This window comes from Chionomys nivalis, chromosome 14, assembly GCF_950005125.1.
Source record: "Chionomys nivalis chromosome 14, mChiNiv1.1, whole genome shotgun sequence".
Taxonomy (NCBI): domain Eukaryota; kingdom Metazoa; phylum Chordata; class Mammalia; order Rodentia; family Cricetidae; genus Chionomys; species Chionomys nivalis.
In genome coordinates, this window is record NC_080099.1 from 66,085,453 (window position 1) to 66,103,562 (window position 18,110).

Here is an 18,110-nt window from a genome sequence, read left to right on the forward strand (position 1 = left end):
TGGGGACTGGGGAGAGGGATCTATGGGTAAACCGCTTTCTGTGCAAGCATGAAAACTTAAATTTGAATCCCCAGAGCTCACATTTAACAAACATGTGGTAGTTTGTATCTTAATCTCCGTGCTTTCCTGGAGAGGCAGAGCAGAGACAGGAGACTCCAGCAAGTTGTCCAGCCAGCTAGGCTGGCATACATAGCAGCAGATAACAGAAGAAGACCCATCTCAAAACAGGTGGACTTGAGCACTAAGGCCCAAGGCTGCCTTCTGACCTCCACGTGCACACTCAACTCATTCATGAATGCGTGCACATGCTCACTGAAACATAACAGAACAGCACCATGTCCCTGGAAGTGACACTGGCTCTGAACAATGGCTTCATGTTGTTAATAAATGCCAGTATCAGGTGACTTAGAAATGGCATTGTGCCTTACCGAGAAGCTTGGCTGAGTGTCTCAGAGAACCAGGATGTTTTTAGCAATGCAAAGCGTACAGGCTGGGGAGCTTTATCACAGAAAGGTGGACTGGCGCTCACGCCATCTATGTCTTTGATTTGAACTTAGTGAGCTGTAGGATCCACCCTAACCTCATGAAGCTCAGTACGCCCCCCATCTAAAAAAATGATCTTTAAAAAACAACGTAGAAGACCCTGAGAACTTCTGAGCTTACCTAAAACCTGAAATCTCCCCTGACCTCAAAAGAGCTCAATCCATAGAAAAAGAAAAGAAAGGTCCTTCCCAACTCCTCTGTCTTTGGGGACTCAGGTAAACCAGACTATGTAGCCCGCGACCCCGTCCCCCCACCCCAATCTTCCTGTCTCTACATGAGGTGTTGGGTTTACAGGTAGGCACCCCACAGCCATTGATTGAAACTAAGCCCTTGGGAATGTTAGGCAAGCATTCTACCAACTTAGTTATATGCCTAGATGAACCCACCTTTCTTTCCTCTAGTTCTGTCTTTAAGGAATAATGCAAGACTGGCCCATTAATCTATAGTCTTAAGCACTTTAAGAAAGAGGTCTCACCCAAACCTCATATTTTGACAATATACCATGTAAGGAATGAACGGGCATGAGGGAGAATTCAGAAAGAGAATTATTAGATGCATTAAATTATTGGACTAAAGGTCCTAACAACTAGGCTAACACGTGAACCTGTGTTCGGATGGGGCACGTTCCTTTCTTCCCACCATGCGGTGTCTGAGATGCTCAGAAAGCAGGACGGGAAAGCAGTGGCTTTGTCTCTCCAAGAACAGGGTGCTGGTGGGCACCTGAGGAGCTCATCTGCTTGGCAAAAGCACTTCCTTCTTCCTTAGGACTTCTGCATGGGGGGTGGAAGAACAAGTAGGCGGCTGCTGCCATGTCGACGGACTAATGCTGCCGGATTCTGTGTATGCCCACCCGAAGAAGGAGAGGAATAACGACAAGTTCTCGTTCCTAGCTGGAATCGTTTACGTCTTTAGCTGATCTGCAGGTTGGGGCCTGGTTCTTCTGGTTTTTTGTTTATTTGTTTGTTGTTGGAGAGGATGGGGAGAAATATCTAGAGATACACCTGTTGCTCAGTGTGCTGAGGGACCGGCATGGACCTCTGTGGGTAACTTTTTTTTTTTAATATTTATTTATTTATTATGTATACAATATTCTGTCTGTGTGTATGCCTGCAGGCCAGAGAAGGCACCAGACCCCATTACAGATGGTTGTGAGCCACCATGTGGTTGCTGGGAATTGAACTCAGGACCTTTGGAAGAGCAGGCAATGCTCTTAACCTCTGAGCCATCTCTCCAGCCCCCTCTGTGGGTAACTTTTAAACTACGTGAACCAATCATAAGCTCAGCAGGGAGGTGGTGATCGCCCCAGACAGACATCTCCAGAGCAAATGCTGTTGAGCACACACCTGTAAGAGTTGTCTTCAGATCATGAACAGATCTGAACTTTTTTATGAGCAGGCAGTTAGCACAAGGTCTCAGCAGCCAACCCCAAAACTTGTGATGCTCCTAAGGCCAGCTTCCAGCTGCTGAGCGTGCGGTCCTGAGGCTCTGCAGGCCATGTTGTTCACATGACACTTTGAGTTGGTGACCGCTAAGTATATGCACAGAATCACCTAGAAATAGTGGCTTCAGAGAGCATATAGCCAAACAGGCACATTCCATGGTGATCCAAAGAAACAATCAGATTCTGAGAGGCTGTTGGCCACAAGGATGTTCAGTGCACCCTCGGACGTGTCTATGTGCTGCTGACTCTGTGAAATGAATTTCGATTTTCAGCTTTTCTCTCTTCTCTTGAGGCCCATCTTACTCTCCTGAGGTGGTGGTGTCCTTGGAAAGCCCAGTTTCTGGATGTGTTTTTAAGCTTCATGACTCTAAAGTCATACGGACACAGGATGAATTCACTTCCATTCATTCAACCATCTTTTGATGCTCTCAGTATTTAAATGAAACTGTTGCTCTATAAACTCTTGAATGACAGTAGTAATGAAGGTGTGTGTGTGTGTGTGTGTGTGTGTGTTGGCTAACTTTGTTAACTTGACACAAACTAGGGTTATGTGAAAGAAGGGAACCTCAATTGAGAAAATGCCTTCAAAAGATCAAGCCATAGGGCATTTTGTTAATTAGTGATTGATGTGAGAGGGTTCAACTTATTGTGGGTGGTGCCATTCCTGGGCTGGTGGTCCTGAGTCCTATAGGGTACCTGGCTGAGCAAGCTGGTAAGCAGCATTCCTCCATGGCCTCTGCATTAACTCCTGCCTCCTGGTTCCTGCTCTGTTTGAGTTCCTGTCCTGACTTCTTCTGGTGATGCAGTGTAAGCCAAACAAACCCTTTCCTCCCTAAGTTGCTTTGGTCATGGTGTTTCATCAGAGCAATAGTGACCCTAACTAAGACAGTGTGCCTGTGTGTGTGTTTGTGTATTTGTGTGTGCATGCTTGCATTTATCTAGGTGTGCATTTGTATATGTGTGTGCCATGTATGCATGCATATGTGAGCAATTGTGTATGTCTGTGGTGCATATGCAATGTGTATGTGCATTTGTATATGGCATGTATGCATGTCTTTATACATGTATTTATGTATGTGTGGTGTTTATGCATATGGAGTGTGCATCAGTGTATATATGTGGCATGTATGCGTGTGATTATGCATGCATTACTGCATTGTGAAGTATTTATGCATGCATGTGGTATGTGTATAAGTTGTATATATGTGTGTTGTGTATGTTAGTATGTATGTGTGACATGTATGTGTGTCCATGCATTTATGTACATGTGTGGTATTTTTGCATATGGTAGGTTGTGCATTTGTGTCTCTGAACATGGGAGAGTAAGAAAGCAGTACAAATAAGTCCGGGTGGATTCAGTATTCTGTCCATCTTCCTGAAGATGTAAGAAAAGCGTTGGCCTGGTCTCCTGGCAATTTTGTGTTCTTTTCATTAAACTCTGTTAAGCTTCTATATTTTTCTCTTAAACATACTAAGCACAAGATTTAAATACTTTCCTTATAAGCCACTGTTTTGCTGGCAGGATCACAAGTGGGGAAACTGTGAAGTTGAAAATAGAAACGTTGGCTTGGCCATCGTCCTCTCGTGTGATCAATATGATGTGCGTTTGTGTGAAGCAACGACTGTGGCATATTGTCAGTGATTTCCAACAGTCTGGAACCGTGCAACAACAAAGGAAGCGTGGGCCCACTCCACTCCCCAGCCTGTGCTTATTGGTGGTCACAAAGCGTGAGGAGAGAGGGGGCCAGGGCTCACCTGTAAGCCGCAGTGCCAGGGGACAAATCCAGAGGAAGGGCCAAGAATATTGTATCATATTCTATCATCCACTAATCAGGTTTCTCATAACAAAGAAGCCCAGGAATAAGTGTAGATATTAGGCATAGCTCAGATTCACCCAAAATTTCCTGTCAGAAGAAATGTGAAGGCCTGGGGATGTGTTTTGGTGGTAGAATGTTTGGCCAGCATGCACTGTGTTCTGGGTTTGAGGATTTGGTACCAGGAGAAGAAGCAGAGAAAGAAAGGAGGGGAAAGAGATGGAAGATCCAAGAAAGGAAGGAGGGAGGCAAGGAAGAAAGGAGGGAGGGAGGGAGGGAGGGAGGGAGGGAGGGAGGGAGGGAGGGAGGGAGGGAGGGAGGGAGGGAGGGAGGGAGGGACCACAACTGCAAGATGGCTGGCAGGAAAGGGTCAGGAGTTAGACTCTGAGACAGGTGGGCAGACTCGGGACAGTACTGTCGGCCTAAACTTCAGCTCTTGTCTTTGGTTTGTCTTGCGGTGCTGGGAATTGAACCCCGGCACCCGCACACACTGAGCAAGATCAATCATGTATCTTCATCCCCGGCTTGACATTTAGTGTGCTTGAGTGGTTTTGGAAGTTTACGGGAAGAAAAAGGCTTGGGACAGTTCAAGGATGGACTGACCCCCACTCTTAGGAACGCAGACTAGCTCAGCATCCTCAAGGCTACGTGATGGCACTACAACCCAGTTTCTCCACTGCTACAGTCAAATGTAGGAATTTTTCTACTTAGTATTACCGTGGTGAGAATTCAAGCAGATAATCTGTAAAAATTTCAGCCGAGTGTTGAACACACTCTCAATAAATGTTAGCTATTATAGCATTTCCCCCTCTGAATAGGGATTATTACTGGAAAATGGAAAAGATATTCTAGAGTTCTGAAATCAAGAAAAAAGCCTAAGGAGTGTGTCAAAAATCCCTCTAAATATAGAACTGACTGTTGGGAGGAGGAAGGGGGTGGCTGCGGAGGCAGGCCCGTGCACACATGTTCATGCTTGCCTGTTCACACAGAAAGCAAGACAAAAACCGAAAGAGGCTGTGTTCACTGAAAATACACAGCTGGGCTCCAGGAAAAGGCCCAATGATTTCGTCCTGGGCTCATCTGAGAAAAATAGCTGTTCATTCTAGAAACCATTTAAAACAGACACTCACGTGAACCAGGAGCACACTCGGGTGATCCAGTTCTCTTTGTCACACTCAGCCTGGTCCTTTAGATGGGAAGAATCGTGACTGGGGCACAGCACTCAATTGTCTAAGACTGACATCTGATTGGGCACAGCACTCAATTGTCTAAGGCTGACATCTGATTGGGCACAGCACTCAGTCATCTAAGGCCGACACCTGCCAGCAGTTACCAAGTCCGTGGCAGGAGGGCACGGTACTTTACAGAGACATAAAACAACCTTGGGCAGTAAAGGAGAAGGTCCGAGCCAGGTCTTGTGGTCAGCTGCCTTGGGAGTTCTGGCATGGTTATTTATCTGCCTGCTGCAGCGTCCTCACCTGTAAAGTAGGGAGCCTCATGAAGTCATGACTTGACACCATGTGCCCTGCAGAGAACACATGTGAATGTTTTACCGAGTGTCCACGTGCTCCTTGTAAGAATTCGCTGTCTGATGGGATCCCATTTCTCTAGTTAAAACAACAACAACAAAATCAAAACTCAAGCTGAAGGGCTGAAGATGGCTTAGTGAGTAAAGTACCTGTTGTACAAGCATGAGGCCCTGAATTGGGACCCTGAGCACCCACATACAAAGCCCAGTGTGCTGGTGCACACCATCATCCTCTGGAAGGTACAGAGGGCAGGTGCTGGAGACTGCTCCCAGCCAGGGAGTCTGTGAACTCAAGGATCCATGAGAAACCCTGTCTCAAAAGTGAGGCAGAGAGCACATGAGGAAAACTCCCGGCTTTGTCTTTGTATTATTACACCCGCTTTGCAAGTGAGGACACTTTAGGCACATGTGTGCGTGTGAGCACAGACACACGACAACAATAATAAAAGCATTTAACATTTCCCGTAGATTAAGTGGCCTTGGCCTGCACTGCGCCGTGCGTCTCTGAGCCGAGCTCCCGTGTTGGCACTGCACACGCTCTGTTGTTTTCACTTTAAATGCTCTTCCTCCCCACTGTCTCTCCTCCCCGCTGCCTCCAGTTCCATCTATCACAGGAAACGATGCTGCCCTAGGGAGCAGGTGCTGGAAGCATGGCTTCCCATAAGTAGATACAATTTGCTTTGGTTTGTACTTAAGAAATTATTTTCTTTCTTCCCTTAAATTACTTCTATCCATTTCTATAACAAGATCTAAATCAATTTTTATCTGTAGTCACAAAACATGAAATTCCCCAAGACTGGAAACATTAAAGAATTATTCCAGAACCCTGGATGATCATAAACAACATTTTATTTGCTTGAAATTAAATGTTCCTTATGATCATTCAGGGTGGGTTTTTTTTCTCCTTCCTTATTTTTGTGCACAGTTTCAGAAAATATTGTCTGTCATGGCAGAGAAGGTTCATGGAATCCCTCAATCGATCTAATGCTATGTTGTAAACATATTCGTTATTAATGTATCATCTCTCTTCATTCACGCCCTCTCTCCTTCCTCTGTAATCTCAGCAGAAAAGAGAGGAAGGAACCCCTTGATCACAGTCATCTCTGCCCTATGTGCTTATCTCCCTGATGTTCTGAGGCCAGCCAAACCCTGTGGTGACATTTCTTCCTACACCTATAACACACACACACACACACACAGAGCTGTGCATGGACACACAAGTGCCCTTACCCATCCCTCTACCATGTCTGCCGTTTATCTTAGACTTCACATATTAGGTTAGGGAAGAAATTTGGTTGGGAAGCCAAAATAGAAGACATAAAAAAACATCTAAAGCTGTATGTTTTTTGTGCCATCGGCTTCAGTTGCCTGGCAGAACCATCTCATAGGACAAAAGGCTTATTTTGTCTTACAGTAGTTGACTCCATTGTTGTTAGGCTGACGAGAGATCCTACAGAATCGTAGGATCACGTGATGGAACAAAACTGGCTACCTCATGGTACCCAGGGGTGCAGAGAAAGAAGAGGAAAGGCCTAGGGACAAATATACCACTTCTAAGTCACCTCCCCAGTGACCTGTTCCTCCAACGAGGTCCCACCTCTGATAACCCATTGGCTGGGAACTCATTAATATGTTGATGAGGTTAGCACCCCATCCATCCAGTTACTTCTCAATGGTACATCATCAGTTGGGGACCTTTGGTGGCATAGGTGCTCGTGTGTGCATGCATGTGCGTGTTTGTGCGTGTATGTGTGTCAGGGGTGCTTTTCATATCTAAAATCAATTTCTTTTTTTAATGCTTCGTTAGGTGGTAGACTCATGATAGATTTTCTTTCTGTTCAGTTAATTTCCACCCTCTACATTCTCCCAATTTTCAACTAATGGGTACTACTTATAGCTTAAAAACACCCCCCAGTGCTAAAGAGGTCATTTGGGAGTTGCCTCTGAATCTGGTAGCCAGCAAAAAAAATCTGGACCAGAAGCTAAATGGAGTCTCTCTCCCAAGTCTAAGCCATCTTTCCCTTAGAACGGAAAGGTGGAGACATTTATTGGCAAAAAGCTCCTGCATGGGTATAAAGGCCCACCTCCCCTTTCTCCCCTTTGCCTCTTGGTCAGTCTTAGGATTTCATTCTCCAAGCATTTTTCTCATCTCCCTGTCACGTCCATCCTTCAGAAACTGCAGGTAATCACTCCCTCTGGTTACCATGGTGGTTGGGTTAGAGACCTGGGAAGGTTCCATTTGTCCCTAGATAAACACAGCAAGTGTCCAGTTCCACGCCTAGAAACAGGATGTGATCAGGTGTCTCCCAGGCATTGTGGGAAGTGTAGGGTGTAAGAACTGGGGACAGAAGGTGGCTGCAGAAGGCCTGGGAACTCCCCAGTAGCTTCCGTGGCTGTTCCAGATTCAGTGTGAGGACACAGCTTCTGGGGTAGTAGTAACCCAGTAGGTGGGGTCAGGAGGCCGCTGTGTGCGCTCCTCCCAGGAGCTCTCGCTGCTCTGCAGCCCTCTGTTCCCACCCTAGGTCTGCTCCGTCCCGGGTCTCCCGGCTGTGTTGACGGGAGCCGCAGAAGTCCTGCGTGTTTTACTTGGTTTGCTGTGGCTTGGGTTGCGGTGGTTTCACGGAACACCAATTCTCTCACCCACGTTGGCTAGAAACCCCAGATCTTCAGCGTTCTCTGTCCTGGCTATCAAATCAATTATTTTCCCTACACAATCATTACCAACATATTATCTTGGACTATCAAGCTTTATCGAACTGTAACAATTGTACATTTCCTAAAATAAAATGTTTATTTTTTTCTTAAAGCATCAGTGAGGATCTTGATCTGATCTAGTGATCAAGAAAAGCTTTTAAATCAGACCAAGCTTGTCACCTGAGCGCCATCATTTAAATATGGTCCCTTTGGCCAAGCAACTTAACACCTGGGCTTATTTCCATACCTGCAAGATGAGAGGCTAAGGCCACCTGTGGGAACCAAGAGGAACCAAGATGGCTCTTAAGACACTGAGTGAGGGGACCTGTTCCTAATAACTAGCCTTAGAGTGGCTGCCCTCTAGGGGCTGGAATGTGCCAGTCTCCACTGGCCACCACAGAGCAGGAGATGAGATTTAGAGAAACTGTTTCTGCCCATCTGCCTATCTATGAATGTTGCTACATTTACAAAACAAAAGGTTGAAGTGTTTCTAAGAGCATGGTTGGCTATAGGAGTGAGGGCTGTTACAGTTTAAGGTGACCAGATGACTATAGGAGTGAGGGCTGTTACAGTTTAAAGTGACCAGATGACTAAGTGAAACACTGCAGGTGGATGGGGCTCACTCTGAGTCTCTGTGCCTCCCCCCACGCCCCCCCCGCCTTACACTCATACTTAGTGAGAGCACTGTGATGTGCACACCTGGAATCCTAGCATCTGGGAGATGGGAGAAGGAAGGGAGGGACGGCCTAAAGTCCAGGGTTGCCCAGTGTGGTTGTGGTGGTACACACCTTCAATCCCAGCACTTGGGAGGGAGGCCAAGGCAGGTGGGTTTCTGTGAGTTCAAGGTTAGTCTGGGCTGCACAGTGAGATCCTGTCTCACAAACGAATGAAGACTCTTTAAAACTATAGCCATTTAGGCCTTATTCCTAACTGCATTAGAATAACTGGGGCGGCCCTGAGATCAGTATTTGTTTAAAGGCTCCTCATGAATTTCCATTATCAGCCAGGGCTAAGAGACACCACACCATGCCCATGACATGGTTAAAAACAAGCATGGGAGACAGGTGTGGATGAGCCATGGCTGTAAGGAGACGTGAGTTCAGACATGGTAGCGTCTCACTTTTGTCTCGTTTCTAAATTTGCTTTCTCTTAAGATTCCCAAGAGAATAATCTGCCATCAGCTCCCATCACCCTCAGAACAAATCTGTGGTCCATCACCTGATGTGCATCTTCTTTCTGCTGCTTCAGCCTCATTTTTCAGTCAGCCTGATTCAACACAGCAGTCGCGAGAGAAGCCTTTTCCAGCTCAAGCCCCTTCATCTCCTGTGCCCCAGCCTGCCCTGACCTCCTAGCCATGTGCTCAGCTAATTTCCCCCTCCTTCTTCACCCCGGGGAGCCTTCCCTGATAACCCCCATGGGGTCGATGTTGGCTGTACCTCCTTTGTACTTCTACCGTCCACTCCACACATGTTGATTCACTCATCATGCGGCCGTTGGCCCATGCGTCCAGCCCCGTGGACTACTAAATTCCACAAAAGCAAGGTCTATGTCTTTGTCACACACCCACACCCTTTACTGGTATAGACGGGCTCAGTGGATACTGAATGAATAACCAAATGATTACACAAGCATGGAGGAAAGGGAAATTCTTGAGAAACGGACTCAGTAAGTTACAGAAACCAGGTCTTATAGATGAATGACTGCAGGAGAAAACAGTTTTAAGGGCAGATTCAGATTTTAGCCCTTTCATATTTATATGCACGCAGTGCCTACCACAACTATGCCAGGTAAAAGGGGAGCCCAGTATAGCAGGAAGCCTGGCCAACTATTCACCCAAAGGAGCCTGGTCGCCGCAGGTTCTGCCCTGAGCAACAAGCAAGAAGACTCAACACTGCTCATGTGAAAAAGCACCAAAGAAGGAAAATATTCAACATGACCTACGTCTGATTCTAGCAGGCCTTATAATGCTAGTAATTAATGAAGTATTTAGATAAAATGATGTGATGTTTTGAGATTTAGGTCAAAGTCCCCAGCACGGGCAGTGAGGCAGGGAGGTGGACGTGAATTAAGAGTTCGTGGGTTTTGAAACCGGGGTGACGGTGTCTTTCTTCACTTAGATTCATTTTATTATTCTGTCAGTTTTGGTGTGAGGCTGAAATTATCCAGAATAAATTAGTTATTGTTAATAAAATAGTTATTAGCCTTTAAAACATCGTGGAAGTCGTTCTCAGCATTAGTGAAGAGGCATTTTTAAAAGGGAGAGAAAAAAGACCTCAGCCATATGTCCTCCAGAGCCGGCTTGGTCTTGGTCAGTTGGAAACCAGGAATGTTCTCCAAGGTCTGAACACTGTAATCAGTCCACATAGTTTCCAAGCAGCAGCGTTTACACACCACTGCCGCGTGATTTGTAACTCCTTCGTACGTCCATGAGAAGTACTGTCCCGTTGATTTCTCCCCTTACTTGCTTAGCCAAATAATACTTTTCCACAGGAATCTACCGCATCTCAAAACCACCAGGAGACAGCATCTTACGGCTGTTGGCACCGCCTGCCCTTCTTTTCCGCTCTGTTTTCACAGGCTCCTCCTTTAAGGTGGGCAGAAAGTGGAACACTTCTAACATTTGCAGCTCAGATAGGGAAGGTCCTGCCCCTCATAAGGGCCTTCACCTCAGTCAGGAATGTGTATCCGACACCCCAGAACCATTTACAGTCCTCTCACTTTCTCCCTACAGTCCTGATTCTTTCTCCACAGCCCATTCTGCCCGAAGCATACAGGCTTTCCCACTACCTTCCTCCATCTGGGAGAACGTCAGTCGGCCCAGTCTTTGCTAGTTCCTGTTCCTGTTCCTGTTCCTTTTTTTTTTTTTTTTTTTTTTTTTTTAAGATTTATTCATTCGTTATGTACACAGTGTTCAGCCTCCATGTATGCCTGCAGGCCAGAAGAGGGCACCAGATCTCATTACAGATGGTTGTGAGCCACCATGTTGTTGCTGAGAATTGAACTCAAGACCTCTAGAAGAGCAGTCAGTGCTCTTAACCTCTGAGGCATCTCTCCAGCCCCTAGTTCCTGTTCCTTGGGGTCACTCCTGCCCAGTCTGGTCTTTCCCGGTAGTGAGCCCATTTCCTCCGGGTCTGATTACCTAGTGTTGCTCCATACCGCAGGGTCATAGCTCTGGAGAAAAGGCCAGGATCGGGTGACTTGACCACTGTGGGGTTCATTAAGGAAGAGAGCATCAGTGCAGGACTGGGGTCTTCCCCTCAGCCCTTGAAACCCTGGCTGGGATCAGTCCCTCCTGTTTCTCCGTAGAGACTCTGTCCCACTGCTCAGGCCTTGCCTACAGCCCAGCTGTCTTTCGAGTCTGCACTGGCTGACTGGAATTCTCTCTTGCTTTCTCTTTATAATTTCTCATTTTCCTCAGACACCTTCTGTTGGATACATATCACATTTTCTGTCTTGGTTTTACACCGTAAAAAACATTTCAGCGACACCCCCATTTCAGCGATGACACCCCCATTTCAGCAACACCCCCATTTCAGAGACACCCCCATTTCAGTGACTAAACCCCCATTTCAGTGATACCCCATTTCAGTGACGAAACCCGCATTTCAGTGGCGACACTCCGATTTCAGTGACTAAACCCCCATTTCAGCGACGACACCCCCATTTCAGCGACGAAACCCCCATTTCAGCGATACTCCCATTTGAGTGACACCCTTTTCCTAATTTGGAGAATTCAAAAGCCAACCATTTCTTAAGTTGAGCTTAAGAAACTTCTCTTAGTTCCCATGGAATATCGCTATTCCTGAGTACCTTTGAGCTCAGAATGACTTGTGGGGTTTGGTCATAAACTGTGAGGGGGAAAGCTTATTTTAGAAAACAAATGGGACAATTTTATACAAAGGAAATGTAGATACAGGAAGGCATGTGTCCAGATGACAGCTCGTCAATGGCCGGTCACATTGTTCTGCACTCTGCTCACACAGGAGCGGGCAGTTCCTTTCTGTCCACTCAGCACACACGCACTAGCGGCTCGTCCTGTGCCCTGCGCTGCCAGGCTCGGGAGTGAGTATTCAAGAGCACTAGAGCATAGGACTTAATTAAAAATAAAATACTTTTCATTTCTGTTTAAGGAAGTGATGAAACCATTGATGCTGGCCCCTAAATTAATCAGTATCAGGGCTTGTATTTTATTATACAGTTCTTGTTTAGCAAATACAGATAAAACAACTCTCAACCAAAAGCTGTCATTGCACGGTGACAATGTTTTTCATTCCCATGAGGATAAGGTTGTCCCTTTCCTATCGGCAGCAGAATCCCCCATTGCTACCTAACCCGTTGGGCCAGTTCTTCACATTTTCAACCTGATTTCTTCATCATTAAGGTGAGGATAATGGATTTGTCACATGTAGAAAGTGCTGAGGCTGGTGGAAGATGCCTGGGAAGCATTTCATTAATCCAGCCTCCTTTCTTCCCTGTCAACCATTACATTTATCATGTTATTAAGTGAAGAGTAAAGTGTTTCAGTAAGAGGCAAGCAAGTGTCATTCCTTCCCATCCTGCAGCAGGCTGTCCTGGAAGACAACGCGTGAGTGACGCAATGGGTTTGTCTGTTTGATTGATTGATGCGTCGGTGCGAAAAGAACGAGCAGTAACAGACAGTGAAAGAACCTCGGGGTGATTATGATCCGCACCCTTAAGAATCATACTTAGTTCATGGGAAGTTCAACAAAAAACTTGCTGGGTTTGAGAAATGCAGCCCCACGGTGACTTTCTTGGATCCGCCTTTGGGTAGGGTATGAGTTTTAGAATTATCTTTGAAATATTTTTATTGAAACAGAAGTTCACATGTCTGATTCCAGAGAAGGAAAAAATATGATTTGTCATGTTTAAGAGTAGAATACTTGATTTTCTCTGACCTTTGTCACATTTCAACATAGTACTAGACAATGCATTGTTTCAAAATGATCTTTAGAGCAATAAATAACATTCCAAAACCAAGATGGGCAAGTTATGACAACATTTAAAAAATTGTATTTTAAAAAATGGGGTAATATATCCACTCATACTATTAATGAGAAGTCAGATGAGCCTCTGGTGAGGAGTGTACTGCCTGCCGACGCGCTCCGGTGCCGCTGACCGGCCCTCACTCGCCAGTCCTCATTTGCTCGTAGTATGAACTCCATTGCCGTCTTTTTAGAAGCCTGGGACTCATGTGTGGGAAAACGCTGAAACACATTTTAGGAACAGAACCCCTTTGTAAACAGTAGGATAGGTGTAAAAGGCACACGGGAGAAGTGACACCACGGATGGCAGAGAGCGGATAACACTGGGGAAAGCTCTCCCGTCAGGAGCGTTTCCTTTACAGGTGACAGGGAAGACAGACACGTGTCTGAGCAGACCTGAGACATTCTGAGCTTTCTCCTCAATAAGGACCAGCACGTCTCAGACCCGTCTCTGCTGAGTGGGTGATTGGCGCAGTCCCCTGTCCGTGGAAGCTTTTCACAGTGGCACAAGCTGAAGCTGGGAGTCTTCGTGGCCAAACAATTGATCTAATTGTCTTCACTCTTCCCTCTTTTTTTTTTTTTTATCACAGAATCGGAAGACTGTTTGATGGTACAGAACCCATTGTTTTGGACAGTCTCAAACAGCACTATTTCATTGACAGAGATGGACAGATGTTCAGATATATCTTGAATTTTCTACGAACATCAAAACTCCTCATTCCTGATGATTTCAAGGTGAGGGAATCCATGTTCATAGTAAATTTGTGATTTGTTTTGATGTGCTCCAAAAAAACCCCCTATTTCTAGTCCTACCCTTTGCCACGCATAGCAACTCACATGGCACCAGCAACCCTTAGCGTGGCGACACTGTCTTTGTGGAGCAGAGTGCATGCCATTCACGTAGGATCAGCAAGCATTCACTTTTTATTTAAATAATATACTTCATTTTAGGAAATTGAAAAGAAGTTGGTTAAATTCAAATTTAATTTCTGCTATGTCTTAGCATTCTAGATAGTAAAAGGAACTTAACTCAATAAAAATTTGTCTCCCAGAAATTTAAATATGCTTTTAGAATTGTTCCTTTTAAATGGAGTAGCAAGAATTGGCATCAACCACAGTAAAGGGAGCCTGGTAGGCAATGGAATTTGACCAGAGAAACATAAAAAAAAAAAAGTGTTAGTATTAGAAGGGAATGCGTGAAATAGAATTTTTATGGCTGGTAGATTTTTAAAGCTACTAATTCTGAATACTATTAGAACTAATAGAGAACTAATTAAAACCTCTAAATGCAGAACCAATTCCCTCCAATCAACAGAATAACAAGTATCACTGATAGCTTCTAACAGAAAAAAGCACAACAAAAATTGTAATGTACAGGTAGCAATAAATTCGATGAGAAGTGGGCAGAATGTATTTAAAAAACGAATTTCTATTTTGAGACAGAAAGGATATATTTAAGACTTATACACAAAGGAAGTTTTTTAAAGAGCCATGTGAAGCAAAGAAGATCATATTCAAATAGAAAATGTCTTAGTGGGAGAAATATTTGCAACAAGAGATTAATATCCATCACAAAAGAGTTCCTCCAGATCTGTGAAGGCAGATAAACAATCTAGGAGAAATTTTTACATATATACAAGATTTTCCCAAAGGGAGAAAAAGATTTTGTCAGTAAATATTTAAAGTGATATTCATTCTCTCTTTAGTAAAAAAAAGAAGAAAAAAAGGTACAATACTAAAATGGTAATCCTTTTTATAAATTAGTTTGAATAAAATTGTATAGATTTATGGACACAGTGTTGGGGAATTTACAATATGGTTGGGTAGAAAAGTGATTAAACCTTTTTGGAGGATAATTCAACAATAGCTATTAAAATTTCAAACATGCATGCTGTCTAGCAATTTCATGCTTATGAATTTATCTTCTATAAATACTCACAAGAGCATGCAAACATGTGTGTACATAGGATGTCTGGTACTTGTGTTTATAATAGGAAAACATACTTAAAAGGAGTTCAGAAACAGCAGATGGTAGAATATAATATAGAGTATCCGTATAATGAAATAATTTTAAAGAGTGTAACTCATGCATATCTATTGATATATGGGGCAAAAAAACAAACTTTTATGATTTGGTGAAAATAGCAAGTTATAAAAAGATATGCAATGTGTTTCTATTTGTGTAAAATATCATGTATGTTATAATATTTGAAATAGCATCTTCTCAATACATGGATGCAGTTCACTTACACTGCAGAGCTGGTGTATTAGCCAAGGCTTTAGAGCCTGGGATAGAAAGTGAGATATGCACTTCTGAGAGAGCCCAGAACTTATTGCTGGCCTGGGAGAGCAGGCTCCAGTCTTCTTCACGCCCATTGCAGAGGTACAGGGGACTTGCACGTCCCAACAGCAACTCTCACGCTCCTTAGTTTCTTATTAAAGGTGCATAGATTTTCATGTAAAACGGACATGCCCTGACGTAACTCCTCTGTACTCAATTGTGTTTGAGAAATAACCCTTGGCACATGCGCACTGCTTTAAATTCAGGAAAGAGAAGGTGATGGAGGCCCCTGAGCCCCTTAGTAATTTGGGATCTGCTGGTTTATAGTGGTTCACTAAAACTTGGTCATATGTGTTGGGGAGGTGGCTCGGTGGGAAAAGTTCTTGTGCAAGCATGGGGACCTGAGGTCAGATCCTCAGTTTCCACAGAAAAGCCAGGCAGAGAGAGAGGTGAACCATGGGGCTCAATGGCCAGCTGGTCTAGCCATAGTGGTGGGGAGTCCCAGGTTCAGTGACAGACCCTGTCTCAAACGCTAACAATTACAATAATGTAGGGATTGATAGAAGGCAAGCATTGCCCTCAGACTTCTGTATATTCACCCACACATGCACACCCACCCATACATACGCACTCCCATGCCAGCAGGAAATAAATTAACAAATTCCCGTCATATAACCTTCTGAATCTGACCTAAATATGCTGTCCTAGCCTGACTAACTGCTGCATGGTAATATTCTTACAGACAGAGACACATGCTTTTCTAAAGAATATTGTATACTGTGCCCAAGACAATTGCTTATTTAGTTACAGATGTCATAGGAGACCAGATGTTGAATATCAATAGAAAATGCATTTCTCTTAACTCATCAAGAACTAACCTGACAACAGAAAGCTTGTGTGTATATAATCTCATCATGTATAACTCCTGTTTCTAACAGGGATGCCACTCCAGGGAACCTTCAAATAGTAAAATGGTTATTATTGTTAGAAAACAAATATAGCCATTTATTTTTAATGGCAGCATATTTCAAGGAAGGAGCTCGGTATTTTAAACACAGAGTTTGTCTTAACTCTCAGTCACAAACTTTCCTGGAAGACACTGTTCTGTCTCAGGGAACATTAGATGCTGATATGGGCAGTTCCAGCAGCCATGCTCTGGGGACTCACCCAGTCACCTAAGACTGGGCCATTTGCTTAACCACACCTGTGGAGTGTCCTCTGAGGATTTCCGAACCCCAAATATCTGCTGTTCATCCACTCTAAGCAGAGAACACCTCCTTTAGTTAATCAGAGCCCAAGCTTGTGAGGGGGAGGGTCTAAAACCAACCAAACAAACAAAAAACTTTTTTAAAAAAAAAAAACTTGTCAAAAGAAACCCACACATCCAGGGACCTTCAAATGCTTCCTTTGAGGCTGCTGGGAGATAGGCTCACACCACAGTGTTCTGGGACTGAGGCGGAGCAGCAGGGAGAAGAACGGTGGAAGCTGAGATGGCATTTAGCTCTGTGGCCCTTGATGGAGTTAAACCACAAAGAGAAGAGAAGTTCGTGGGAACCACACATGCCCATGTGAGCTGTCAGAATGCCAGAATTTTCCTTCTAACCCTGACAATGGGACCTGGCCTTGTCACGTTGCAGGAATTGCTTTGCAGGTTTGCCATTGAGAATGATCTTTGATTGCTTCCTTCTGTCTCCAGCATTTCATGCTGCGCAAGCAAGGGTGTGAAGCCCTACAATTTTAGTATCCTGTGCCCATCAACGTCCAGTTCCACAAATATGTTGTCTGTGCTAAAGCCCACTTAACAGTTCTGATAATGTCATATTTCAGAAGCTTGTGTCCTGGCTTCCGTGGAAAGTCAGTTTTCAGTGTACGCAATGTCAGAACTTCTCTTAATTATTTTTACGTGGATCTTACTGCCCTTCCTCTCGATTCTGTCCTCAATCATAACGATTTGCTTATTGCTACTTCAAACCCCACATACAAATGCCAATGCATGTTTGTAATTCCCAGTTCCCCAGAAGACTGATGCTTTGCTCTTCTCCTCGGGACCTATGAGATTATCTCTCCCTCCTGCTTGTTATTTTTAACATCTCTGAAAACAGACCTCCTGTGATCACTCTGTGAATATCCACCCCTCCTAGATCTACACAAACCACTACCAGGCAGCCTAGCTTATCAATCTACACTCTATCCAAAACTCTAATACTTTTTAATATTATAGAAGTATGCATCTACTGCAGAAGAACTGAAAACATAAAAAAGCAAAAACCATTTATGTACTATCTTCCCACTGCTCAGATTGTCAGTGTTAAAACTTGCCCGAGATTGCTTCTCTGTTGCTGGTATAAACTGTGACCAAAAGCAACTTGGAGCAGAAAGGGCTTGCTTGGCTTAAAGTTACAATCCATCCTGTGCAAGGCAAGACAGGAAGTCAAGGCAGGAACCTGCACTAGGAGCCAAAACAGACAAGGGAGGAATGCTGCTTACGGGCTTTCTTCCTCTCGCTTGTCAGCTTACACATCCCCAGGACCGTCCACCCAGGAGTGGCACTGCCCGTAGTAGGGTGGGCCATCTTGCATCAATTAGCGATTAAGAAAATTCTCCCAGTCAAAGGTCTGTCTGATGGAGGCAATCTCCCATGTGAAGCTCCCTCTTTCCAGATAGGAAGAGTGGACAGCCAACGGGAGCTATCACAGAGCCTTGCATAGCCTCTGGAACTTCTCCTGTACCTATTTTTAACAATTTTCTACTTGTCCTTTATACTAAATTTTGTTTCGTGTAATGCCATAACTATGTCGAAGTTTAC

The 18,110-nt window shown here is 44.5% G+C and overlaps 1 protein-coding gene across 4 annotated transcripts in view; it reads left to right on the forward strand.

Moving 5' to 3' along the window:
• Kctd1 (potassium channel tetramerization domain containing 1) overlaps window positions 1-18,110 on the forward strand; it is a 206,379-nt gene that overhangs the window by 171,487 nt on the left and 16,782 nt on the right. For all 4 annotated transcript variants that reach the window (XM_057789335.1, XM_057789336.1, XM_057789333.1 and 1 more), the window contains exon 3: window positions 13,614-13,758. In XM_057789335.1, the coding sequence (XP_057645318.1) occupies window positions 13,614-13,758 (145 nt within the window). The remainder of the gene's footprint in view (window positions 1-13,613; window positions 13,759-18,110) is intronic.